At 49.6% G+C, this 24,927-nt stretch overlaps 2 protein-coding genes across 4 annotated transcripts; both read left to right on the plus strand.

Annotated features, from left to right (window-relative positions):
* The first annotated feature begins 20 nt into the window (after positions 1-20).
* Positions 21-8,070, plus strand: LOC146295821 (phosphatidylserine synthase 1-like). Of its 3 annotated transcripts, none has more exons than XM_084696978.1 (13): positions 21-459; positions 618-709; positions 1,036-1,080; positions 1,174-1,298; positions 1,736-1,894; positions 2,072-2,223; positions 2,382-2,523; positions 2,797-2,909; positions 3,614-3,679; positions 4,310-4,409; positions 6,953-7,021; positions 7,195-7,246; positions 7,345-8,070. In XM_084696978.1, the coding sequence occupies exons 1-13, from the start codon at positions 149-151 to the stop codon at positions 7,431-7,433; spliced, it is 1,515 nt and encodes a 504-aa protein (XP_084553104.1). In that variant the 5' UTR covers positions 21-148; the 3' UTR covers positions 7,434-8,070. The 3 variants fall into 3 exon arrangements, with proteins under 3 accessions (XP_084553104.1, XP_084553105.1, XP_084553106.1); XM_084696979.1 differs by having other exon boundaries at positions 6,953-7,013; positions 7,193-7,246; XM_084696980.1 differs by having other exon boundaries at positions 2,845-2,909.
* Positions 8,071-8,532: 462 nt separating this feature from the next.
* nup153 (nucleoporin 153) lies at positions 8,533-24,907 on the plus strand. Its single transcript, XM_084696985.1, has 23 exons — positions 8,533-8,631; positions 11,831-12,053; positions 12,317-12,601; positions 12,988-13,106; positions 13,456-13,584; positions 13,710-13,829; positions 14,575-14,619; positions 14,737-14,790; positions 15,677-15,811; positions 16,431-16,483; positions 16,902-16,919; positions 17,055-17,265; positions 17,346-17,501; positions 17,684-17,782; positions 17,866-17,980; positions 18,102-18,212; positions 18,575-19,168; positions 19,337-19,516; positions 19,737-20,555; positions 20,942-21,445; positions 21,579-21,800; positions 22,715-22,898; positions 23,104-24,907. The coding sequence occupies exons 1-23, from the start codon at positions 8,554-8,556 to the stop codon at positions 23,192-23,194; spliced, it is 4,545 nt and encodes a 1,514-aa protein (XP_084553111.1). The 5' UTR covers positions 8,533-8,553; the 3' UTR covers positions 23,195-24,907.
* Positions 24,908-24,927: the final 20 nt, after the last annotated feature.

Here is a 24,927-nt window from a genome sequence, read left to right on the forward strand (position 1 = left end):
AATAGCAATGTTTCCTAAATTAAAATACGCGCTGGGATGAAAAGGTTTGGAATATCCATCTTCATTTAGTGTATGAAAAGCTCAAGACGGCATAATTCTATATCCTATACCTTCAATTTTTCAAAGTACGACAGTACAAACCAAGTGGATGTACCCTACACAATCCCTGTGTTGGTTGGGTCGTGTTCAGGTTTGTTTCTTAACGCCTACCTCCAAAGTCAGACCACTTAAACCTCAGAAACATTTTCTTGACGACAACTGTCCTACAAGCTTATTTACCATAGCAATGGTGCATGCAGTTAAGACATTAAGTAAGGATGACATCAATAATAGACTACACTTTCGGATGATAAACGAGCAACAGGTGGAAGACATCACTATGGACTTATTCTACAAGCCTCACACCATAACACTTTTGACTTTCACAGTGGTCAGTTTAATGTACTTCGCGTTCACCAGGTACGACCTCACCCCGAAAAACATTGTCAGAGATCGTTTAAATCACTAACAACCCGCCCTCAACACTAGAGCTAACCGTCCATAACCATTCTGAAGACCAGCCTATAACAATCCATAGGATGCTGTTGAACTTAACTAACTTTGTTTGGTGTTGCCAGGGACGACGCGGATGCCGACAGTAATCTACGGGTGGGACTTGTCCTGGTTGTCGCTTTCTTCTTGGTCATCAGTATTCTGGCCTTTCCCAATGGTACAGTTTCCCAAAGTCCGCGTGACGTCGCAACACTATGCTTTCTAAGCATGCATCATGCTGAACGAATGTCTTAACAACATTCCACAATGTTGTGTGCTGTTGAACGGGTTATTCTTACATCATGATTTTGGAATGTGAACTTCTTATTCATACACCAGTGACAGAATCCTGAACAGCATGACTTATCAGTAGGATCAGGGCCTCTAAGGTCCCTCAAAAACTGTAGATTAGCCTCATGTTGTTTAGGCAGGTAGTAAATATGGACAGCCACCACAAGGATGGTTTATTTTGTACATTAAAGACAAATTGTTCCACATTTTCAGGTCCGTTTACTCGACCACATCCTGCAATATGGCGCATGGTGTTTGGTCAGTACAATAAGAAATAAAGGTCAACATTTTTCTTCGACCAAAAGCGTAATCTTTGGCCTGGATCCTGATTGGTCCTCCTCTCTTCACCAGGTCTGAGTGTCCTGTACTTCCTCTTCCTGGTGTTCCTCATCTTCCTGAACTGGGACCAGGTGAAGGTGTTCATGTATTGGCTGGACCCCAGCCTGCGCTACGCCAAAAGAGAGGCAGATATCATGGTGAGTGGTCCTCCTCACATATCCGTCTCATCCAGGGCACAAAATTAGCAGCAGCCATCAGCCAAATGCTAGTAAAATGTGCAAGAGGCTAGAAGATTTTCTACACTCACCAGTCCAAACAACTACGGTAATCTATTGAGTGGCTCGTCAAATTTGAACATTCACTAGCCATTTGGCCGGTGGACAAAAAAGTACATTTTGCACCCTGGTCTCATCTGTTTAGTCCTGTGGCAGAATCTCTCCTGACCCTTCCTATCAATAGAAATTAATTAATACTATAGTGCAACACTAACATCTTGATTATTCAACTACAGTCTTACAATAATCTTTCAACTAATGCTGTGGCTAGTACAGTGTGTTTTCATAACGTCCGGCTGGAACTGCATCTCCCACAATGCAACACATAAACTCACCACCTCTTTGTCACTCACGTACAGGAATATGCGGTGAACTGCCACGTGATCACCTGGGAGAGGATCGTCAGCCACTTTGACATCTTTGCGTTTGGTCATTTTGCGGGCTGGGCCATGAAGGCTCTTCTGATCCGCAGTTACGGGCTCTGCTGGACCATCAGCATCACCTGGGAGCTTACAGAGGTACCCCAAATCACACCTGTCCACAGACACTATTCCATTAGGATTAAAAAAATATATATTTAAGTTCTCTATAAAATATGTTCAATGTTTTAAGACAAAGTTCAAGACATTGTCTTAAATAGCTTATATTCCTGTCTTTCCCTCCCTCTCTCCCCCTCCTCTCCTCTCCTCCCGCAGCTCTTCTTCATGCACCTGCTGCCTAACTTCGCGGAGTGCTGGTGGGACCAGTTGATCTTGGATATCCTGCTGTGTAACGGAGGAGGTATCTGGCTGGGCATGACTGCCTGTCGCTTCCTGGAGATGAGAACCTACCGCTGGGCCAGCATCAAGTCTGTAGTGCTGAACACCATCACATGTTGATTTATGTAGTCCAGAGGACTGGAGCTGCTTGTTTGTTATGATGGGTCTCCCTGCCACTCTCCCGACCCTGCGACTAAGCGTGTGTGCGCGCCGATGTGTGTGTGTGTGTGTGTGTGTGTGTGTGCAGGGACATTCATACAACCAGTGGGAAGTTGAAGCGGGCGGTGCTGCAGTTCACCCCTGCCAGCTGGACATACGTACGCTGGTTTGACCCCAAGTCCTCCTTCCAGAGGGTGGCCGGCATCTACCTGTTCATGATCCTCTGGCAGGTACGACCTCTGACCTGGAAGCACTTAAGCTGCTTCCTGCTGGAGATGGCCTTTACTGCATGTGTACAAATGTGTAGGAGTGAAGGGATTGGACTGGAATGAACACCTGGGATAATAGTTTTAACTATTTCAGTTGTAAAGCTGATTGAGGTTGCTGGAATGTATTTTAGATGTTGATATAAAGGCTTTTACATGGGATTACCAAGCATGACAGAAATGAGATTGAAGATGTCACCAGATGTATCTCTTTTTATGTAACCCTCTGCTGCCCAGCTGACAGAGCTGAACACCTTCTTCCTGAAGCACATCTTCGTTTTCCAGGTGGCTCACTTTCTGAGCTGGTGCAGGATCCTCCTGGTGGGAGCCATTACAGCTCCCACCGTCAGGTACCATCACAGTCTACAGTCAGGTACCATCACAGTCTACAGTCAGGTACCATCACAGTCTACAGTCAGGTACCATCACAGTCTACAGTCAGGTACCATCACAGTCCCCAGTCAGGTACCATCACAGTCCCCAGTCAGGTACCATCACAGTCTACAGTCAGGTACCATCACAGTCTACAGTCAGGTACCATCACAGTCTACAGTCAGGTACCATCACAGTCTACAGTCAGGTACCAAACCTCCCCACAGTCAACAGAGATGGCAAAAGTACACACATCCTTCACTCAAGTAGAAGTACAGATACTCATATTTAAAAAGACTGAAGTACTGACTACACATTTTCACTCAAGTTAAAGTAAAGAAGTGTGTGCTCTTTTTCACACACACAGTCAAAGGAGAGGACCAGAGAGATAGAGATCCTGCCACCAAATACAGATTAAAACTAAAATAACAAGCCTGTCTTGAAAATGTAAGGATTAGAAAGTACAGATATGAAAGTAAAAGTTGTCAGAAAAATAAATAGTAAAGTACTGATACCAGAAAAATATACAGTAACAAAGTAGTACCAAACACAACCTTTCCATAGTCAGGTACCAAACACAATCTCTCCCCAACACAACCTCTCCACCTTTCCCAACCACAACCTCAAACAGCGAGTTGCCGGTTTCCCTTCCAGAGTGCTGAACAGTGTTTTTTTCTCCCAGGCAGTACTACATGTATCTGACTGACACCCAGTGCAAGCGGGTGGGAACACAGTGCTGGGTGTTTGGGTGAGTTGGTGAGTGGGTGTTTGATGCTGTGTCTGTATGTGGCCTTAATGTCTCATTAGTGAATTGCTTCTCAATGTGGCCGGAACATCATCAAAACTGGGACTGCCTTTGGATAGATCTTTTTTTGTCCTGAAAAATCGAGTTTTCGATGACTCATTGTAGAAGTACCCACTGGTACTAACTGTAAGGGAAACCTGATTCAGGCCTTTATGGTTTCCATGGGAACCAGACAAACTTTATATCTCACCACTAACTGAAGAACAATGAGACTGTTCTCCTCCAAGGCAGATTTCTTAGTGACATAAGCCCAGCAAATTAGTAAACTTGGTCTGTCTGCTGACTGGAATTAGTGTGTGCGTGTGTGTGTGTGTGCGCGGGAGTACAACTGGTGTGTGTGGTTAATCTGGGCGCTAAATACATTGTGTGTCTTGCAATGTAGCCCAATTGCCAAAAGAGGGGGCTATTGTTGAAAACAAAAAATGATGATCAATATTTTTTTATATATATAAATAGGGCTATACTGTACATACTGTAGATTGTGCATCTAGGAGGCATTTCTCATGTATCTTAATTAAAAACCAGGATTATTGTTTGACAAAACATAACTAATCACGGATGTTTTTTCCTCAGAGCCATAGCGTTCCTGGAAGCTGTTGCCTGTGTAAAATTTGGACAGGATCTGTTTTCCAAAACACAAGTGCGCTCTGTTGCCCTGTGGCTGCTGTGTGTGGTAAGATATGCACACGTTTCTGTGGGCACATATGTGTGTTTTGGTCCTTTTGCCAGGAAATATTATATTTATTTTTCGGCAAGAATTGGGCGATGCCAGGCTAGGCCTTTGTTGAAGCTCTCCAGAACAGGATTCTGTCATAGGGTTGTGTAGTGTGACAAGACTTGTGTGAGTTGAGCTCTTGTCTCTAAATGTAATTACCGTGGCATGCGGTGGCGCGTGACCGTGATCCGGGGGGGGTGGCCACAGCTCTCATTTTGGTGTCAAACAATCCTCTCTCTCCCTCTCTCTCCCTCTCTCTCTCTCTCCCTCTCTCTCCCTCTGTCTTTCTCTCCCTCTCTCTCTCTCCCTATCTCTCTCTTCCTCTCTCCCTCTCTCCCTATCTCTCTCTCCCTCTCTCCCTATCTCTCTCTCTCCCTCTCTCTCCCTCTCTCTCCCTCTGTCTTTCTCTCCCTCTCTCTCTCTCTCTGTCTCTCTCTGGATTGCTCTCTTCATGTCTCTCTCCCTGTCTATCCCTCTCTCCCTCTCTCTCTCTCTTCCTCTCTCCCTCTCTCTCTCCCTGTCTCTCTCTGGATTACTCTCTTCATGTCTCTCTCTCCCTCTCTCCCTCTCTCCCTCTCTCCCTCTCTCTCTCTTCCTCTCTCCCTCTCTCTCTCCCTGTCTCTCTCTGGATTACTCTCTTCTTGTCTCTCTCTCCCTATCTCTCTCTCCCTCTCTCCCTCTCTCTCTCTCTTCCTCTCTCTCTCCCTGTCTCTCTCTGGATTACTCTCTTCTTGTCTCTCTCTCCCTCTCTCCCTCTCTCTCTCTCTTCCTCTCTCCCTCTCTCTCTCCCTGTCTCTCTCTGGATTACTCTCTTCTTGTCTCTCTCTCCCTATCTCTCTCTCCCTCTCTCCCTCTCTCCCTCTCTCCCTCTCTTCCTCTCTCTCTCCCTGTCTCTCTCTGGATTACTCTCTTCTTGTCTCTCTCTCCCTATCTCTCTCTCCCTCTCTCTCTCTCTTCCTCTCTCCCTCTCTCTCTCCCTGTCTCTCTCTGGATTACTCTCTTCTTGTCTCTCTCTCCCTCTCTCCCTATCCCTCTCTCCCTATCTCTCTCTCTCTTCCTCTCTCTCCCTCTCTCTCTCCCTGTCTCTCTCTGGATTACTCTCTTCTTGTCTCTCTCTCCCTCTCTCCCTCTCTCTCTCTCTGTCTTTCTCTCTCTCCCTGTCTCTCTCTGGATTACTCTTTTCTTGTCTCTCTCTCCCTATCTCTCTCTCTCTCTCCCTATCTCTCTCTCCCTTTCTCCCTCTCTCTCTCCCTCTCTCCCTATCTCTCTCTTCCTCTCTCCCTATCTCTCTCTTCCTCTCTCCCTCTCTCCCTATCTCTCTCTCCCTCTCTCCCTATCTCTCTCCCTCCCTCTCTCTCTCCCTCTCTCCCTATCTCTCTCTTCCTCTCTCCCTCTCTCCCTATCTCTCTCTCCCTCTCTCCCTATATCTCTCTCTCCCTCTCTCTCCCTCTGTCTTTCTCTCCCTCTCTCTCTCTCTCTGTCTCTCTCTGGATTGCTCTCTTCATGTCTCTCTCCCTGTCTATCCCTCTCTCCCTCTCTCTCTCTCTTCCTCTCTCCCTCTCTCTCTCCCTGTCTCTCTCTGGATTACTCTCTTCATGTCTCTCTCTCCCTCTCTCCCTCTCTCCCTCTCTCCCTCTCTCTCTCTCTTCCTCTCTCCCTCTCTCTCTCCCTGTCTCTCTCTGGATTACTCTCTTCTTGTCTCTCTCTCCCTATCTCTCTCTCCCTCTCTCCCTCTCTCTCTCTCTTCCTCTCTCTCTCCCTGTCTCTCTCTGGATTACTCTCTTCTTGTCTCTCTCTCCCTCTCTCCCTCTCTTCCTCTCTCCCTCTCTCTCTCCCTGTCTCTCTCTGGATTACTCTCTTCTTGTCTCTCTCTCCCTCTCTCCCTCTCTCCCTCTCTTCCTCTCTCTCTCCCTGTCTCTCTCTGGATTACTCTCTTCTTGTCTCTCTCTCCCTCTCTCTCTCTCTTCCTCTCTCCCTCTCTCTCTCCCTGTCTCTCTCTGGATTACTCTCTTCTTGTCTCTCTCTCCCTCTCTCCCTATCCCTCTCTCCCTATCTCTCTCTCTCTTCCTCTCTCTCCCTCTCTCTCTCCCTGTCTCTCTCTGGATTACTCTCTTCTTGTCTCTCTCTCCCTCTCTCCCTCTCTCTCTCTCTGTCTTTCTCTCTCTCCCTGTCTCTCTCTGGATTACTCTTTTCTTGTCTCTCTCTCCCTATCTCTCTCTCTCTCTCTCTCTCTCCCTATCTCTCTCTCCCTTTCTCCCTCTCTCTCTCCCTCTCTCCCTATCTCTCTCTTCCTCTCTCCCTATCTCTCTCTTCCTCTCTCCCTCTCTCCCTATCTCTCTCTCCCTCTCTCCCTATCTCTCTCCCTCCCTCTCTCTCTCCCTCTCTCCCTATCTCTCTCTCCCTCTCTCCCTATCTCTCTCTCCCTCTCTCCCTATCTCTCTCCCTCCCTCTCTCTCTCCCTCTCTCCCTATCTCTCTCTCCCTATCTCTCTCTCCCTCCAGGCCCTCATCACCCTGCTCTGTCTGTATGGAATGATGCGCTATGAGCTCAAGTGTTGGTCAAAGTCAAAGGTGATTGGATCTTTAATGCTACTCGATGTTTTAAACATCTTCTGTATTGTGACGTATAAACAAACGTTTCTCTTGAGCAAGTTTACGTACAGCGCTCACTCATACGGCAGTAAAACACATGGATGTATTTTTGTGCTCCAAAACACGACTTAAACAAGTGTTTCTTCGTGCAGAGAGGCTCTGAGAGTGAGGACGTGTGCGATCACACCCCAGGAGGCTCCGCAGGTAAGACGGAGAGAGCGGGTCGGTTCTACCGCACGTTCTCTCATCCCTGTCAGGAACCAGGATGTGGTTGGAACCCTGTTTGTCTGTGTGTCTCCCAGGCGAGGGGGGAACTGGGAACAGAACTCAGTGGAGACGAGTTCCAGGGAAGAGAAGAGCAGAGAACAGCAGCGAGAGCAGAAAGCAATGAGACCGGGAAACGCAGGGAAGAAACTGCTCTGGAGTAAATGGACCATGTTTAATTCTGGGTTGTTGCACTTTGACACACTCGTTTTAGAGTAATGATTGACTGAAACAGGGTACATGAGAATGTATTGGGTTGAATTCTAGATGGGATCTTTTTATTTGGTTGAAAAACCAAACAAAATAATCCACTGTTACACTTGCATGTTATGGGTTGGGTACTTTAACGTTCTATGAATGTGGCATTTGGCAAGATTTGACATTTTCTCGTTATTCATTTTGCCAGCTGTGTAGTCATAAAAATATTTTTGGTCTGTTTTGCACAACAGGATAATCCCACCGCTCTAATATAAATGTCTACTGTCAGTGTATTAATTATGTTTTTGGTGTATGTAGTATTTATGAGTGACTTTAATTAACCTGATGTATTTTGTAAGAGCTTTTACTTGACTATTCCTGAAATGTTATGCAAATATTAAACCCACATTTTCATTATTGTTTTAATGTCCAACCATGTGCTTCCTAAAGAGCCAATAGTGACCAATAATATTGTTATTCTGCAGCAATATACTGTGTGTATAACCTTACTTACCTCTTTTTGGTTAAATAAATAAATATATTAATAAAAAAGGAATGAGCTTCAACTTTGTTGCTCCCTGAATTTACAGCAATACATGTAAATAAGCCTTGATGTTATTTATACACAAAATAGGTACTTTGTACATTTTCTGTAAAACACTGAGCTTATAAATAAAGATACATTTATGATATTGTCCATATTTCTTGCTGGTTATGCCTTTTTAGCACAGTAATACCAGAATTTGTACATATTCGTTCAGTATTGTATCAATAGTTTACAAATTATTAGGGATTAATGATTTGTATTTATTTTTTACTAATGGATGTTGCTTATAATAGTCTATATTTAGTCAAATATCCCTCAGGTAAAGTGTGTTTACATTGCGGATTAATAATTAAACTAGGCTATATTTTGGTCTGGGTACTAACGGATGGTGAAGAACCAGCGCTTTGCAACTTCATTTCCCATAATTCTCATTCTCCGCATCTGTGATGTGTGACAGCTATCCGGCGCCGAGACCCGAGTAGAAGACTCGACCTAGCAAGCCATGGCGGCCACGGGTGGAGGGAAAATTAGAAGCAGAAGATATCACATCGCCTCTAAACCTTACGCCAAAACCAAACAGGTGAATTAAATGACCGTATTTGTTAGACTGTTTCTCAGGAAATGGACAACATTTGCTTCAATGTCAGTTGTCTTTTCGCAGTTGTGTTATTGTTTTCTTGAAGACATTTTGTGAGGCCTAGTAGTGTTAGCGCCCATGGCCTCCACGCGCTATGTCAAGGAAATGTGCTAGCTTGCTACAGTTTACTTGCTAACAGGCGAACACGCAAGGTTGATGAACCAAGAGCGACGGACATTTTTCCGGTGTATTAAACCAATCGACAGCTATGGGTTGTTTCAAGTGCTTGCAGGCTTTGAGTTAACGACGTGGCTAGTAATGCCACAAACGTATCGTGAATTGGCACGAAACGTGGAACTCGAGCAGTGCTGTTAGCGAGCTAGCCCGCTAGCTAACTATCCTCAGAGAGCGGTGCATTGTCTCAACTACAACGCAAAGCTAACAAGCTACTCAGTACCGGCTTCGCTTGCCAGCTTATAAACAACGTATTTTGGTATTTAACATTTAATTTGTGAATTATTCTTAAACTTGTTAGCTAGCTGGTTGCCAATTGTGGGATTTATTTTCTGCACTTGCTAAATGTTGAAAGCGTATCAGTCAGTCACAGCTTCTAGCTCGTGCTAATGCATTACCCGAAATTGCGTAGTGCGTACTGTTGAAACTAGACCCACATGGTAGTCAATGGGAGTTGCAATGCCAAGTAGGTAACTAGTTGTTGGACTACCTCTAACTAGCTAGTTAACCATGTTTGGAAAACTATCCCAGCTAGATTAGCTAGACAAAATAGGTCGTATCTTAGTCATTGTTTTCAGATGAGCTGTCAGCTTCTATTGTCCTTGTCGCGGTTGCTACCTATGTTAGTCACACCATTTTGTCTTGAGCTTTAGCCGGCTACATTTGGTTGAACCGATAGCTCGCTCTGTTTGCTTCTGCATTGCCTACGTGCTAGCTAGCTAGGCTAACCTAGTTTGGGGTTCCTTTGAGGACACAAAACGGGAAGGCGGGATACGTAGCTTGCTTGGCCAACCCCTTGTATTTAAGGTGTATACGGCTTGCTATCATTTGTCTGGTGCAATTTTTATTGGATACCCAACATCGTTGCACACTTGATTCAATTGTGTCACAAATTTATTTTCGAATTTCATCTACGCTAGAGTAGATAGTTAGTTTTTGCTATAACGGTAACATCTACGGACTGCAAACATGATCGCTCACCTAAAGTAACTATTCGCATTTTAGTTAGTTTTTGCTATAACGGTAACATCTACGGACTGCAAACATGATCGCTCACCTAAAGTAACTACTCGCATTGAAAACACAATTCCTCTAAAACACAATTCCTCTAATACCCGAGAGCTTGAACATCAAGCGGGGATGTGTTTGTGCAAGTGTAGATGTCAGCTGCGCATTCCACATGTTTTGGAACCCACATGCATAAACTGGGCCTTCCCTCTTCATCTGAGAAGCACCATCTAAAACGGACCCGAGTGAGTTATGAACTGAGGTTTGTTTAGGTTTCAGATTACTGCTAGGGCTAGTGGGCGGTAAGAAGTAAACAAACTCACGAGGGAGGTTTTATCGACTGATAAACTAATCGTGTAGGTGGGTGAATTACAGGGAACTCTTACACTGTGAATGCAGCATATAATACTGTCAAAAGGAAGCATTCTACGGTTGTGTTTCTGCCTGAGTATCTCAGGAAGGGATTATGTTGTCTTATGAACGTTCTGTCGTGGGGTGTTTATCAGGGCTTTCAGTGCATCCTCTTCGCTTTTGAACTAGTAGAGGCAGAATGAGGCATGTTTGCTGGGCAGCTCTGCTCTGGATGGGAGACGAGTCACTGGAGGCAGAACCTATAGCCCACCCAGCATGGGCTATAGGTTCTCTAACCTATACAGGAAATTATTAACTCGGTGTGTGTTTGGTTCAATGTTTTCTCCCCCGGTGTTTACAGATGGTGTGAGGCCATGTGTTAAGCTACTCTGATCAGCTATCCAGCCAGCCTCTCTTGGTTGTTCTGCTAAATAAAGACCCTGGCCTAGGCTGTGGAGGCAAAATAAACCGTCTGTTTGTTTTTCCTTATACACACCCCTGTCTTGTTTTCACAAGATTATAGTTATTTTCAGCAGGTGTTTTCTGTTATAAGCTCTTATTACGTGTTACAGTAAGTTGAGTGTGTGTGTGTGGGCTCAAAAGCGTCTCAAACGAAAACAAAAGTGACAAGAATGCCCAGAATAGAGTTCAAACTAACATGCAAACTGTTTCAACCCAACATGCTAGCTTCCTGGGAGAACAATAAGACAAGCATAGCTCTGGGGCCCTTTGGTCCGGTGGCCCCATTCACAGGAGAAATGCAGCGCCCTCAAATCCTTATAATCACCAGGGCTGTGTTCATAGGGCAGTCGGGCCCCTGGCTGACCCACACGCTCAGGCTGTCTGACTCTGCCTGTGGTTCTCGCTGCTGTCAGAGGCAGGCGAGGACAGATTGAGGAACAGCCACCAGGCTTGTAGTGGGCTCCGGAGATAAGCCAGCGAGAACCGTTATGTAGAGGAGGCCTCCTGAGGTCTGAGTGAAGTGGTGCGCTGTCCTCATCCTCCAGGCTCACACTCTCTGCTGTCTCAGCAAGAATGGAGGCAATTAGTTTGAAGTAGGCACTACACGCACCATAAAATGATTTAAAGTGTTTTCCACATAGCTGTGTAGCTCCCTGGAGTCTGTCCTTTACAAAAAGAAAGATTGTTCTTTGGTTTTGAACCAGCCGTTCTGTATCCCGGCCTGTCTTTCTGTTCGGCCTGTCTTTCTGTTCAGCCTGTCTGTCTGTTCAGCCTCCCAGGCTGCTGGCTGGGCATGATTCACTGTGACCCTGCACTGGCTGCATGGAGACAGGCTCTGACCCAGTTTCCACGCAGAGCAGTGCTTCAGGGGATCCTGGTTCCTGTCTGAGCTCCTGTTGGAGCGCTGCAGCTTCCTGGTCTGCAGCCTCCTGGTCTGCAGCTTCTGGGTCTGCTCACAGTGGATCGCTGTGTTGGCTCATAACCCACATCAGTTTACAGTGTGAACTCTTTAGCGTTCAGCTGTCTGTTTACAATGTTGCTTTGTGTGTGTGTGTGTACGTGTGTTCAGTTAGCAGATGCTTCTGATGCAAAGCGACACACAGGTGTGCTAATGTTTGTGCTAACGGCTTGTCTTGTCTCTCTGCAGCAACAGCAGCCAGGCCTCATCAGCAGAGTCACAGACACAGTGAAGAGCATCGTTCCTTCCTGGTTGCAGAAATACTTCAGGAATGGGGAGGCTGCGGAGGGGGGAGGGGCCGTGCCAGGGGCGGGGCAGGACCAGGATGAGGCCCCTCCCTCTAACGGCAATGAGGATATGGCCCCTCCTCTCGATGGTCGGGACTCCCCAGAGCCCACCACCAGTAACACAGGTGAGATCTGTCACACAGGTGTAGTACTCGGTTCTCACTTTCACCCCAGCAGGACAAACACCATTTCTGAAAGAGGAGGTGTAGGAATATCACAAATGCAGTCCGACTGTTGTATTTATGTTGCTAGAATGTTGCAAACTGACATTCTGTCTTTTTTAAAATGTGAAAAATGTTGTCGCTGATTGACATAATTATCCTAATTTTAAATGATGCTCCCATAAATTGACAGTGTTTCTGTTTTGCATATTGCTCCGCCCCTCCAGAGCCCTCAACGGGAAGGGCGTCCCTCAACCTCCACGACCACGTCCTGTCCCGGCCTCCCCTCAACCGCTCCCACCTCCACTTCCCCTCCCTGGACTCTCCCCCGGGGCATGGGGCCCCCGGGGGCTCAGCCCTCTTCTCCCAGCCCTCCACCTCCTTCGCCCCGCCTCCCTTCCACGCCTCCTCCAGCTACTCCCTGGTGAAGGAGATCAAGGACTCCAGCTCGCAGCACGAGGACGACAACATCTCCACCACCAGCGGCTTCTCCTCCCGCGCATCAGACAAAGGTGTGTGTGTGTGTGTGTGTGTGTGTGTGTGTGTGTGTGTGTGTGTGTGTGTGTGTGTGTGTGTGTGTGTGTGTGTGTGTGTGTGTGTGTGTGTGTGTGTGTGTGTGTGTGTGTGTGTGTGTGTGTGTGTGTGTGTGTGTGTGTGTGTGTGTGTGTGTGTGTGTGTGTGTGTGTGTGTGTGTGTGTGTGTGTGTGTGTGTGTGTGTGTGTGTGTGTGTGTGTGTGTGTGTGTGTGTGTGTGTGTGTGTGTGTGTGTGTGTGTGTGTGTGTGGGTTTCGGACCCCACTGTAGTGTCATCCCTGTAGACTATGTCTACAAGTAACCAATCAGGTGTCGCCATCTCCAGATTTGCTCACAAGTAACCAATCAGGTTTTGTTATCTCCAGATGTCCCGGCCTCCAAGACAGCTTCATTCCCCCAGCTGTGGTCCCCGGAGACGGACAGGACCCACTCCAGCCTGAAGAAGCCTGCCTTTAACCTGTCTGTGTTCGGAGCCTCCGCCACTGTGAGTGAGGGCTCTGAGAGGGCTTAGTGTGGGTCAAGGGTCACGGTCATCACGCCAGACAGGAGCTCAAGGGATGGAACTAACTGTTGGGCAGGGTTCATTCTAGTCCTTGACCTTTCTAGAACGGAAGCCTGTTCCATTAAGCGAGTTTACCGAACGAGCGAGCCTGTCTTGGTCTGTAAACTCGCTTAATGGAACAGGCCCCAGGTTGTTACGATGCATGAATTAACAACATTATTAAATAGGCAACAACAGGCATACCCTCCAGCACAGGAAGTGATGCGCTTGTTTGGTTCTGTGTGTCACCGTTTCCTCTTCCTCCATCTCCCTCTTCTTGCCCCGCCCCCAGTCTACGATGAACAGCTCTGTGCTGAACTCCAGCCAGCTGGGAGACTCTCCCTTCTACCCAGGCAAAACCACGTACGGAGGGGCAGCGGCGGCCAGGGCAGGGCGCTCACGCATGGGGACGCCCTACCAGGTCGGCCCCCACACCTCCATGCTGTAGTATACCTGCTGGGTCAGATGGGTTTGGTGAACTGTGTAATGTTGATGTGATTTGATTGTGTTATTGATCGATGGATTGATGGCTCCCCCTGCCTCCAGGCCCCAGTGAGGAGGCAGATGAAGCCCAAGCCTGCAGGAGAAGCCCAGCCGTGCGGGGTGAACAGCGCCACAGCTCGACGCATCCTGCAGTCCCTGGAGCGCATGTCCAGCCCTTTGGCTGTGAGTGTCCTATCTGCCCTGTCCCCCTCCCTCAGCGTCCCTGTCCCCCCTCCTCCAGCATCCCTGTCCCCGTCCCCCCCCCTCAGCATCCCTGTCCCCCCCCCCCCCCCTCAGCGTCCCTGTCCCTGTCCCCCCCCCCCAGCATCCCTGTCCCCGTCCCCTTCAGCGTCCCTGTCCCCCCCCCTCAGCATCCCTGTCTCCCCCCCCCCCCTCAGCATCCCTGTCCCCCCCCCCCCTCAGCGTCCCTGTCCCCCCCCCTTCAGCAACCCTGTCCCCCCCCTCAGCAACCCTGTCCCGTCCCCCCCCCCCCCCCAGCAACCCTGCTCCCCCCCCCCCCCCTCAGCATCCCTGTCCCCCCCCCCCCTCAGCATCCCTGTCCCCCAGTCAGAACTACACAGGAACACCTTAGACCAGTGGTTCCCTACCCTGGTCCTCAGGGAACACCTGTCCTGCATGTTTTAGATGTTTCACTGCTCCAACACACCTGATTCAAATGAATGGTCATAAGCAGGCGTCTGCAGAGCTGGATAACGACCCATTCATTCATCTGAGGACCAGGGTTGGAAACCACGGCCTAAGACAGAGGCTGTTACCCAAAGATATGCACACTAAAGAGGGCTGTCACCCTAAGATGCATACTAACAGACAGTCTCACTGTGTCTTATTCCAGAGTGGTATTATTCTGAAAGTTTTGTTGATAAAAAAAAAACCTGAGTTGACCTGACCAGAGGTTCTCTCTCGACAGGATGCTAAGAGGATCCCTTCCCCGGCCACCTGTCCTCTCTCCACAGTGAGTGTTTGACCACTTCCTCTCTGGTGTTTGACTTCCTGTTTTGTGAGCACTTAAATGAGAATCATGATCATGTGACTCGTGTCTCACGTTGGCTGTTTTGTTTGTGTCCTGCAGTCTCTGGATGGCACCATCCTGGAGCGATCTCATGTGCTGACCAAGAAGAGGAGGGTGAGTGTTGATCTGTCTGCTAGGGGCCCTGGTTTATTGTTGACTTGAATGTAAAAAAATTTTTTTTATAAATAATGTAGTCATTGGGAAAACTTCCAAAGCGACAGTACAGAGGGGGATATGAGCCAGTGACTTCTTGATCTGCAGTCAAATCCTCCATCAGTCTGTTGGTAAACACCAGCAGAACCTCGTGTGTGTGTGTGGACACAGGGCGGTCATTGTACAGGACAAGCTGTCGTTCTGACACACTTCCTGAGCTGCCGCCTGTTGCTGTCTGTTAACTGGTGTTGTCACAGACACAGCTGCCCACCTCTGTGTGTGTGTGTGTGTGTGTGTGTGTGTGTTTGTCCAGTGGGGCCCATTGTTGTAACCCTGGCCCAGATTCTGCAGTAACTGTTAGACTCTCCCAGCTGTCACAGCTGCTGGGCCCCAACAATGAGCCTCTGAGGCCTGATACAACTTCTAACAGACCAGAACATAACGGAGCCCTGGGTCCCATCAGGCAGGGTTCTGCTGCCTGGCAGGGTTCTGCTGTCTGACAGGGTTCTGCTGCCTGACAGGGTTCTGCGGCCTGACAGGGTTCTGCTGCCTGACAGGGTTCTGCTGCCTGACAGGGTTCTGCTGCCTGACAGGGTTCTGCTGCCTGACAGGGTTCTGCTGCCTGGCAGGGTTCTGCTGCCTGGCAGGGTTCTGCTGCCCGGCCTGTCTGCGGCCTGTTGTTGTGACGGCACACAGAGTTGGATGATTTTGGGGTCCCTCTCCGGGGGGTCCCTCTCCGGGGGTCCCTCTCCGGGGGTCCCTCTCCGGGGGTCCCTCTCCGGGGGTCCCTCTCCGGGGGTCCCTCTCCTGGAGGTGTTTCTTATCTGACCCCGCCTTTCCTCTGCAGCTGGACTCTCCGCGCCCCCCGGTTCAGAAGCTGGTCATCCCCTCTGCCGCCTCTTATTCAGCTAACAGATCCATGTCCTTCAGGCCCTCGCTGACCCCAAGGGGCCTGGCACGACCTCTGACCCCAAGAGACACGGTGAGCCCCTCTACCCTGCTACCTGACAGTCCTCAACCCTGCTACAAATGCTGCTAATGCTTGTTAGGTACACAGCTGCCAACGCTAGCTAGAAACGTCAACACACAAATTGTTTTTATAAAATGACAAATCTTTACCCGGACAAGTGACTTTTGTGAATGGACAAGTGAAACGTTAATGCCTCAAAAAGTTAATGCCAAGCCCTGCTCAGCCCTGCTACCTCAGTCCTAAACCCTGCTACCTCAGTCCTAAACCCTGCTACCTCAGTCCTAAACCCTGCTACCTCAGTCCTCAACCCTGCTACCTCAGTCCTAAACCCTGCTACCTCAGTCCTAAACCCTGCTACCTCAGTCCTAAACCCTGCTACCTCAGTCCTAAACCCTGCTACCTCAGTCCTAAACCCTGCTACCTCAGTCCTAAACCCTGCTACCTCAGTCCTAAACCCTGCTACCTCAGTCCTAAACCCTGCTACCTCAGTCCTAAACCCTGCTACCTCAGTCCTCAACCCTGCTACCTCAGTCTTCAATCCTGCTGTTTACCAGTACTGTTTAGCACCATATGTTGACATTCATACTTACTCATACCCTCCATCTTACTCATGTCTTGTTTTGCTGACCAGCCCTCAAGACAATCACCTCAGATACCAGAAACGCTCGCAGGTCCCTCTCAAAGGTATGTAATAAAGGACTACTGCCATAACCTTAAATGGTCATAGTTTGAGCTGGGCGATGAATCGATTTGATAAATTATTTCAAATTCATGATTTAAACTAGAACAATTGTCACTAACTTGAGTAATTACTCCTACCTGAACGCTCTGTAGTTCACAGTAAACAGATTCAATGTTGGTGGTGTCCTTAACATAACAAAACAGGCCAAAAGTTGTGTAATTAGAGTTGTAAAATTGTACAACGGTTGGGGGGGGGGGGGGGGGGGTCAGATAAGTATAGATTTACATAATTTTAGTAAGTGTTTTTTTTAAGTGTCTTTAAAACATAAATTGTGGCTTTATCGCCCAGGCTAAATGAAAGTGAGTTAACCAGGAGATGCAGCTGTCTAGTTGTACCTTATCTCTGTGTGTCCTCCAACAGCACAAGCAGCCTGCTCTACCCCATCTGCAGCACACCTGCTGCCAGCGCCCCCCTGTCCAGCGCCCCCCTGTCCAGCGCCCCCCTGTCCAGCGCCCCCCTCTCCAGCGCCCCCCTGTCCAGCGCCCCCCTGTCCAGCGCCCCCCTGTCCAGCGCCCCCCTGTCCAGCGCCCCCCTGTCCAGCGCCCCCCTGTCCAGCGCCCCCCTGTCCAGCGCCCCCCTCTCCAGCGCCCCCCTCTCCAGCGCCCCCCTCTCCAGCGCCACCCTCTCCAGCGCCCCCCTGTCCAGCGCCCCAGGCTCTGGCGGGGGCAAGATAAAGAGGGAGAGGACCAGCACTCGACCCTCCTCCAAGCGCCCCGATGACGAGGTAGGATATGTTTTAATATCCATTTGCGCTTATGTATTTGTTGTGGTGTCATGCTCTCACTGCCTCTTCTCTCCCCTCAGATTGCTGATGTACCTGACCTACCAGCCATCTCTCTACCAATCAGCACTTCTGGTCTTCCCACCTTCAGCTTCTCCTCCCTTCCCCCCGCCACAGCCACGCCCACAGCCACAGCCACGCCTATGACTCCTGTGGCTGCCGAATTGGTCAACAACAAGGTCAGTCCCTTTACAGATAAGTGGTTAGAGCATTTGACGACGGATCAATAGGTCGCAGTTTCAGATACTCCCTGTACACTACGTCACATTGGATGGATAGCATCTGCTAAATGAAATTATAATAATAATTTGTATTATTATAATAAGGCCTATCCTCAACTTCCTCTTCCTTTCTGTTTCAGGATCCTCCCGCTGCTTGCTCGCCCCCCTGCGCCCCGTTCACCTTCTCCTCGCCCATCGTCATGGCGACCGCCGCCAGCCCCACATCCTTCTTGCCCTCCGTGAGTGCCCCCCCCCCCCCTGCAGCTCTCCAGGTGGATGATTACACCTGTAATGATTCATAACGATCTCTTCTCTCAACCAGGCTGGTTTCACCTTCAGCGCTCCTGTAGCCAAAACCGCTCCCTCGGTGTCCAACGGCAACATGGACAGTTACACAGGTTCTGTCCAGCTATCTACAACAGACTCAGTGGTCACAGGTGAGAGCAGCCTGGCAGAGAAATGTCTGAGTTGTTGGCTTTTTCTGAGTTTCTATGTGAGAGAAACGAAAGTGAAAGTATGGCAGGTATATAAGTAGCTGTCCTGTGTTTGTCTCCACAGTCGACTACACGGCTCTTGATTTTACAGAGCAGGCAGAGGAGTTTGAGGGTCCCTTCAAACCAGCCAAGACCCTGAAGCAGGGCAGCGTGCTGGATCTGCTCAAATCTCCTGGTAGGATGGACTCTTCTTTTGTTTTCTTTTGTTGCTTTATTTTCTTGTTTTCTTCCGAATGACAGTGAGGTTTCCAATGACAATACAGCTGCTTTGTGTTGTTGTATGATTTGCTTAATGATGCCTTAATTTTTGCCTTTTGTGCAGTTTATATCATTTTTCGACAAGTTAAATCTGGAAACATTTAGGAAAAGTTGTATCCGTTTTAGTGTTGTTTATGTAACCCTCCTAAGGATGCCCCCGGTGGTGTACTGGGTTAGAATGCGTGTCACAAAGAATAAGCTGCGATTCCAGCCCCAGCCGTTTCTTGTATTATCAAAGTCCACCTGATAATGCTACAAAACTGTTTACTCTGCTAACAGGTTTCTCCTCTCCGGTGGCAAGGCTGTCCCCCAGCCCAGAGCCCAGTGCCCTGGCCCCCCCTGCGGTGCCCACAGCCCCCTCCAGCTCCGGGTTCGGGGACCTGTTCAAGCCCCCGGCAGGCTCCTGGAACTGCAGCGTGTGCATGGTGCAGAACAAACCCAGCGACACCAAATGTGTGGCCTGTCAATCCCTGCAGCCCAGCACAACCTCATCCTCCTTGAAAACAACATCTGCCTCAGGGCTCCAGAGTACCGCCACCATGGGGACTACAGCTCCCATGGGCTTTAAGGGCCTCTTCACCGTCCCCACCGGGACCTGGGACTGTGACACGTGTCTGGTGCAGAACAAGCCCGATGTGGTCAAATGTGTGGCCTGCGAGACCGCCAAGCCTGGGGCTGGAGTTAAGCCCTCCCCGACTCTCCCTGCTTTCTCTGGGGCCAAGGCTCTGAGCAACACCACCTCCACCTCGTCAGGGTTCGCCGGATTCGGGGACAAGTTCAAAAAGCCGGAGGGGGCGTGGGAATGTGGTACCTGTATGGTTCAGAACAAGGCGCAAGACAGCCAGTGTGTGGCCTGCATGAGTGCTAAACCAGGTGAGGGAGCAATGGACAGATGCCTGAAGGCCTGCTGTAGGAGTCAGGAATGGGTTACAGCACAACTTTTGGAGCGTCCCTCCAGGAACAGCTCTTGACAAAATGTCAATGTAATTGTGCCTCCCAAAGTTAATCACATTTTTGCCTCTGCTCTCGTGTCCCCAACAGGATCATCATCGTCCCCTCCCCCCGCCTCCGCTGCCGCCCCCCTGCTGAGCTTTGGGGACAAGTTTAAGAAGCCAGAAGGAAGCTGGGAGTGCGACGTGTGCATGGTGCAGAACAAGGCTGCCGACCTGCAGTGTGTGGCGTGCCAGTCAGCCAAGCCTGGGGCCACGGCGGAGCCCAAAGGTACAGGAAAGAATGATAACCCTCACCCCGAGAGAGAGACTGTACCCTTTACTGTTGATTGTCTGGAACAAACTGGCTTTTGATGGTTAAGGTTGGGAGGGTTAGGATGGACTGTTTTTACTGTTTTACTTCTGTGGGTTTTGTGCACTTCAGTCTTTTAAATGGCTTTTGTTGTCGTTCTCGCTCTCCTTTCCCCTCTCTCTCCTTTCCTGGTTCTCAGCCTTCGGTTCCTCCTCTTTCGGCGTGTCGTCGGATTCTGGCTCTGGAGGGTTCAAGTTCGGCTCGTCAGAGTCTACCTCTGGTGCCGGCTTCCAGTTTGGCGGCAGCCTCACAGACTCCACCAACGCCTCAGCCGGAGGTTTCAAGTTTGGAGCTTCGTCCTCCGAGTGCTCTTCCTCGGGAGGGTTTAAGTTTGGAGGCACCTTGTCAGACATGTCTGCCAACAACGGAGGGTTCAAATTCGGCGGGGGCTCCTCTGCGGCTGCCGCCAGCGACGACTCAAAGGCAGACCTTCCCAGCACGGGCGGGTTCACGTTTGGGGTCAGCGGGGGGTCTGCGGCGCTGGGTAACTGCAGCTCCGGCAACGAGGAGAACAGCAAGGCCTCGGTGGGAGGCTTCTCCTTCGGCTTCCCCGCAGCCTCCCAGGACAGGAAGGAGAGCGGGTCGCCGTCCACAGACAGCACATCCACTGGGGCGGCGGCTCCACCGTTCAGGAGCCTAGCAGCGGCTGAGCCCAGCCTGACCTCCACACCACTGGGGGGCGCTGCCTTCGGAGCGCCAACGTCCGCCGAGAATGATCTGCCTGCTCCCTCTTTCACGTTCGGGAAGCCCGATGAGAAGGAGCAGTCTGGGTTTGGTTTTAGCGGGAAGGAAGCAGAGAGCTCTCCAGCGCCATCTATGGGCGGCTTCTCCTTCAGTAAAGCGGACCCTCCCCAGGAGCCAGGCCAGCCCAGCTTCACCTTTGGGAAACTGGCGGATAAGAGTGAGGCCGTCGCGGACGGGCCAAAGGCTGCCTTCAGCTTTGGCCAGAGCACCACAGGTTAGAGACCCTTCACCACCACTGTCTTATGTCCTTAACTTGCACTTATTAATGTATTGTTGTGCTGTGACCATCTGTGAACCAAGAAAAGAATCAAGACTCTACACTGTGAAGGGAACTAGAGACTGGAACGTTTCTGGAGGAATTGTGAAGTGTGTTGAAGGGATTGAAATATGAACACCTCCTAAACCGTGCTTCAGAAACTTCTAGAAAATAACAGCATACCTGTTAGGAACGTTTTGACACCTTTCATGTCTACTTTGTGCAAAAACTGTGTGAAGAGTTAGGATGGGTGTTATAATACATCTGAGAACAAGTGTTGCTGATTGCAAGGACATGAGTCTGAACTATCCGTCATAACGATGCTTGTCTTTTCTCCATGCCAGATGCTGTTGCCTCAAACTCCAAACCGGTGTTTGGATTTATAGCCAACACCTCCGCCCCCTCATCCACTACCCCAGCCCCCAGTATGTTTGGGGGCCCCATAACCTCCGCCCCCTCATCCACCACCCCAGCCCCTAGCCTTTTTGGGGCCTCCATCACCTCTGCCCCCTCATCCACCACCTCAGCTCCTAGCCTCTTTGGGGCCCCCATAACCTCCGCCCCCTCCTCCTCCACCCCAGCCCCAAGCCTCTTTGGGGCCCCCATCAACTCTGCCCCAGCCACCAGCTCCTTCCTCTTTGGCCAGACTGCAGCCAGCGATGCCCCCCCAGCCAAGGCCTTTATGTTTGGGCAGAGCCAGGACAGCCAGGGCTCCCAGGTAGCCCTCCCCTCCCTGAACGCAGCCCCCTCCCAGCCCTTCCTGTTTGGGTCTGCCGCCGGCACTCCCACGGCCACTCCCCCCTCCTTCACCTTCGGGGCCACAGCGCCCCCTGCTGCCTCCACCCCAGGTTTGTCACCCTGCAGACTTGAGAAGAGCTTGTCGTTTGTTTTTGTTTGTTTTGAGCAAATCAAGCACATTTTCATCAGTGTGATCACCAATGTAATTTATTATATATTTTTCCTCCTCTGTTGTCTCTCTAGCCACTGCCCCCTCGTCAGGCCCCTCCCCCTTCGTCTTCAGCCCCGCCCCCTCTGCTGGGTTTGGCAGCACCCAGAGCCCCGCCTTCGGCCAGGTGTCGTCTCAGCCCAGCGCCCCGGCCTTCGGGGCCCCCGCCCCCTCCCCCTTCCTGGGGGCCCCCTCCTCCCAGTCCCCCGCCTTTGGTGCTGCCTCTGTGTTTGGATCAGCAGCCAGCTCTGCTCCAGGTGGGTCACCTCGCCCGCTTCTGTAGTCTGCCTGGGTTTGAATCCAGCTCCCTCCATGTCCTCAGGAAAGGCCTTACCGCAGGGACCTGGGTTACAGTCTGTTTCATACCACTTCCTGACTCTCTTTCTCTCTCTTTACCTCTTTCTCTCCACCATACACTTCTTGTCAATCTTTACAGTCTATCCAGTCAGTAGAAATGCCCCCCCCCTCAACATGTTTTCAAAGCCTTTTTTGGGGGGCTCTTCAGTGTCCCAGATCTGCCGCTAACCCTCATGTTGCTGCCTGTCTAACCCTCATGTTGCTGCCTGTCTAACCCTCATCTTGCTGCCTGTCTAACCTTCATCTTGCTGCCTGTCTAACCCTCATCTTGCTGCCTGTCTAACCTTCATCTTGCTGCCTGTCTAACCCTCATCTTGCTGCCTGTCTAACCTTCATCTTGCTGCCTGTCTAACCTTCATGTTGCTGCCTGTCTAACCCTCATGTTGCTGCCTGTCTAACCCTCATCTTGCTGCCTGTCTAACTCCCATGTTGCTGCCTGTCTAACTCCCATGTTGCTGCCTGTCTAACTCCCATGTTGCTGCCTGTCTAACCCTCATGTTGCTGCCTGTCTAACCCTCATCTTGCTGCCTGTCTAACTCCCATGTTGCTGCCTGTCTAACTCCCATGTTGCTGCCTGTCTAACCCTCATGTTGCTGCCTGTCTAACCCTCATCTTGCTGCCTGTCTAACTCCCATGTTGCTGCCTGTCTAACTCCCATGTTGCTGCCTGTCTAACTCCCATGTTGCTGCCTGTCTAACTCCCATGTTGCTGCCTGTCTAACTCCCATGTTGCTGCCTGTCTAACTCCCATGTTGCTGCCTGTCTAACCCTCATGTTGCTGCCTGTCTAACCCTCATGTTGCTGCCTGTCTGCAGGAGGGGGGTTCCAGTTCGGGGGAGCCAGCGCCTTCGGCTCTGCCAGCAGCAGTGCGGGGGTGTTTGCTTTCGGGGGAGGACCAGGGGGGTCGCCCGCCCCCCCTTCTACTCCCTCCCTTGTGCCCCAGCCCGCAGCCACAGGAGGGGGGTTCACCTTTGCACAGCCCCCTGCCTTCAACATTGGGTGAGTACCACTCCTGTTGTAAAAGCTGAAAGCACTTTTTGATAGTGTTGATCCTTGATGTCCTGCTGAAGGATCTATGATGTGCTGTGTTTGTACGTCGCTTGAGATAAAATGGTCTGCTGAAATAAAATGTAAATGATTTAGTTTAGCTCATGTTGACCTCCTCCTGGGTGTGTAGATGCTCATGTTGATGTCCCTCCTCCAGGTCAACCAAGAACAGCTTCACCCCGACCCCCGCGGGCCAGAACGCCATCGCTGGACGGAAGATCAAAACAGCTTTCCGACGCAGGAAGTAGGAAGCCCCTCTCGGCTGAGACCTTCTGGACGGGACTCCAGGAAGCCGGCCTGGACATTGTTCCCACAGACATACACTGAAGTAGTGAGCATGTGAAGGGTTCTGGGGCGTTCCCCTTTGTTTCTGAAGGCTGGATGGAGGTCTCAGTCTGCACACCCAGAGCATCAGGACATGGGCACGGGGGCGACCACCCGTACCAACCTGTCAACTAGAAGAGAGAAATTTAACAACAACCCCCACCATGACACAATCAATAGCTCCTCCCGCTCCAACAACAGGATATATTTTCAACAGCCACAAATGTCTGCTAGAACTTAGGCATGACTTTTTTGTAAAAAAAAAAAAAATGTTATAATAATTTAAAAAATGAAATTACAAGTCAAAAACCTGAAATTCAAAGAGTTGATAGTGTACAAAATCTTTATTGTTCAGTAGTATGGGTGATCAGGTTCTAAATGAGAGATGCAGGGAGGGCTTTGGGCTGTGTATCAAACGGCACCTGTTCCAAACTGGGGGCCCTTCTCTGCTGGTTGACCAGGAGGAGTGCTCTGCTGGTTGACCAGGAGACGAGAAGCTACCAGAGACAGCCAGGCTGTTCATGCCGTGTATGCTTTATGTACAGGGAAGTGTGTTTCTATGTGCTGTACGTACAGGGAAGTGTTTCTGTACGTACAGGGAAGTGTGTCTGTGTGCTGTATGTACAGGGAAGTGTTTTCGTGTGCTGTACGTACAGGGAAGTGTTTCTGTACGTACAGGGAAGTGTGTCTGTGTGCTGTATGTACAGGGAAGTGTTTTCGTGTGCTGTACGTACAGGGAAGTGTTTCTGTACGTACAGGGAAGTGTGTTTCTGTGTGCTGTACGTACAGGGAAGTGTTTCTGTACGTACAGGGAAGTGTTTCTGTGTGCTTTATGTACAGGGGGACTTTTGTGTACAGATTTGAGGCGTGTTAGGTTCCTGTGTACATGCTGAGGTGTGTGTGTGTGTGTAGCGCGCAACTGGACTGGTGGCGCCTGTAGATGAGAAGCATATGAATGTTGTAAAACAGGAGGGCTGGAGGAGGGTGCAGCTGGGGGGGCAGCCACACCCATGCACTGTGGAGGTCAGGGGGCAAAAGTCCTCCTTTCAGACCATGTAAATGTGTAGTTCAAATCTTTTCACGTTCAAACTCTTTCACCTCTTCACAATCTTTCTCTCGCTTGCTCTCTTTCTTGATTCTGCCTTTCTTTATTCAAATTCATAACTCTGCTTTTTTTTCAAGTTTTTTTCCCTCTCCTCCTCTGCCTCTTTAACTGGCCTTTCGAATATTATAAAAAAAACCTGTAAATAGTTATTTCCTTTTTTTTTATTTTTTAATCTGTGAAGTTGAATTTGTGTGTTTAAACCAACTCTGCGTTCAGCATTTTTGTCTTTAGAATTTATTATGTAAATCCCTATATTCAAAGTTGCCCAAATCCATTTAAAAGGAACTTAAATGCAAATTGGGGACCTTAGATGACTAAAGGTATATTGGCGTTTCTGATCCACTTTTGTTTGGATCAAAACCAGTATTGTACAAAGTATTAAGTATATATTTTTCTATTGCTTGTTTAAATGGACTAGGGTGACTTTGGATATCATGGAAGTCAATTTAATTTTAAAGCCATGATTATTACTGGATGAGTGATAAAATAAAAACCATGGATAATTGCCATCAATAAAATATTAAAAGTGAAATGTTCTACTTATTTTTTTAA

This window comes from Hypomesus nipponensis, chromosome 4 (genome assembly GCF_054491055.1).
Source record: "Hypomesus nipponensis isolate SF chromosome 4, ASM5449105v1, whole genome shotgun sequence".
In the NCBI taxonomy this organism is placed as follows: Eukaryota; Metazoa; Chordata; class Actinopteri; order Osmeriformes; family Osmeridae; genus Hypomesus; species Hypomesus nipponensis.

Bases quoted from the DNA above. Each gene is read 5' to 3' on its own strand.
- LOC146295821 (XM_084696978.1), top strand. From the start codon at position 149: ATGTACCCTACACAATCCCTGTGTTGGTTGGGTCGTGTTCAGGTTTGT. The intron at 1,081-1,173 runs GTCAGTACAATA...TCTCTTCACCAG, and splicing joins AATATGGCGCATGGTGTTTG to GTCTGAGTGTCCTGTACTTC. The intron at 2,910-3,613 runs GTACCATCACAG...TTTTTCTCCCAG, and splicing joins ATTACAGCTCCCACCGTCAG to GCAGTACTACATGTATCTGA.
- nup153 (XM_084696985.1), top strand. From the start codon at position 8,554: ATGGCGGCCACGGGTGGAGGGAAAATTAGAAGCAGAAGATATCACATC. The intron at 19,169-19,336 runs GTGAGGGAGCAA...TGTCCCCAACAG, and splicing joins CTGCATGAGTGCTAAACCAG to GATCATCATCGTCCCCTCCC. The intron at 22,899-23,103 runs GTGAGTACCACT...TCCCTCCTCCAG, and splicing joins CCCCCTGCCTTCAACATTGG to GTCAACCAAGAACAGCTTCA.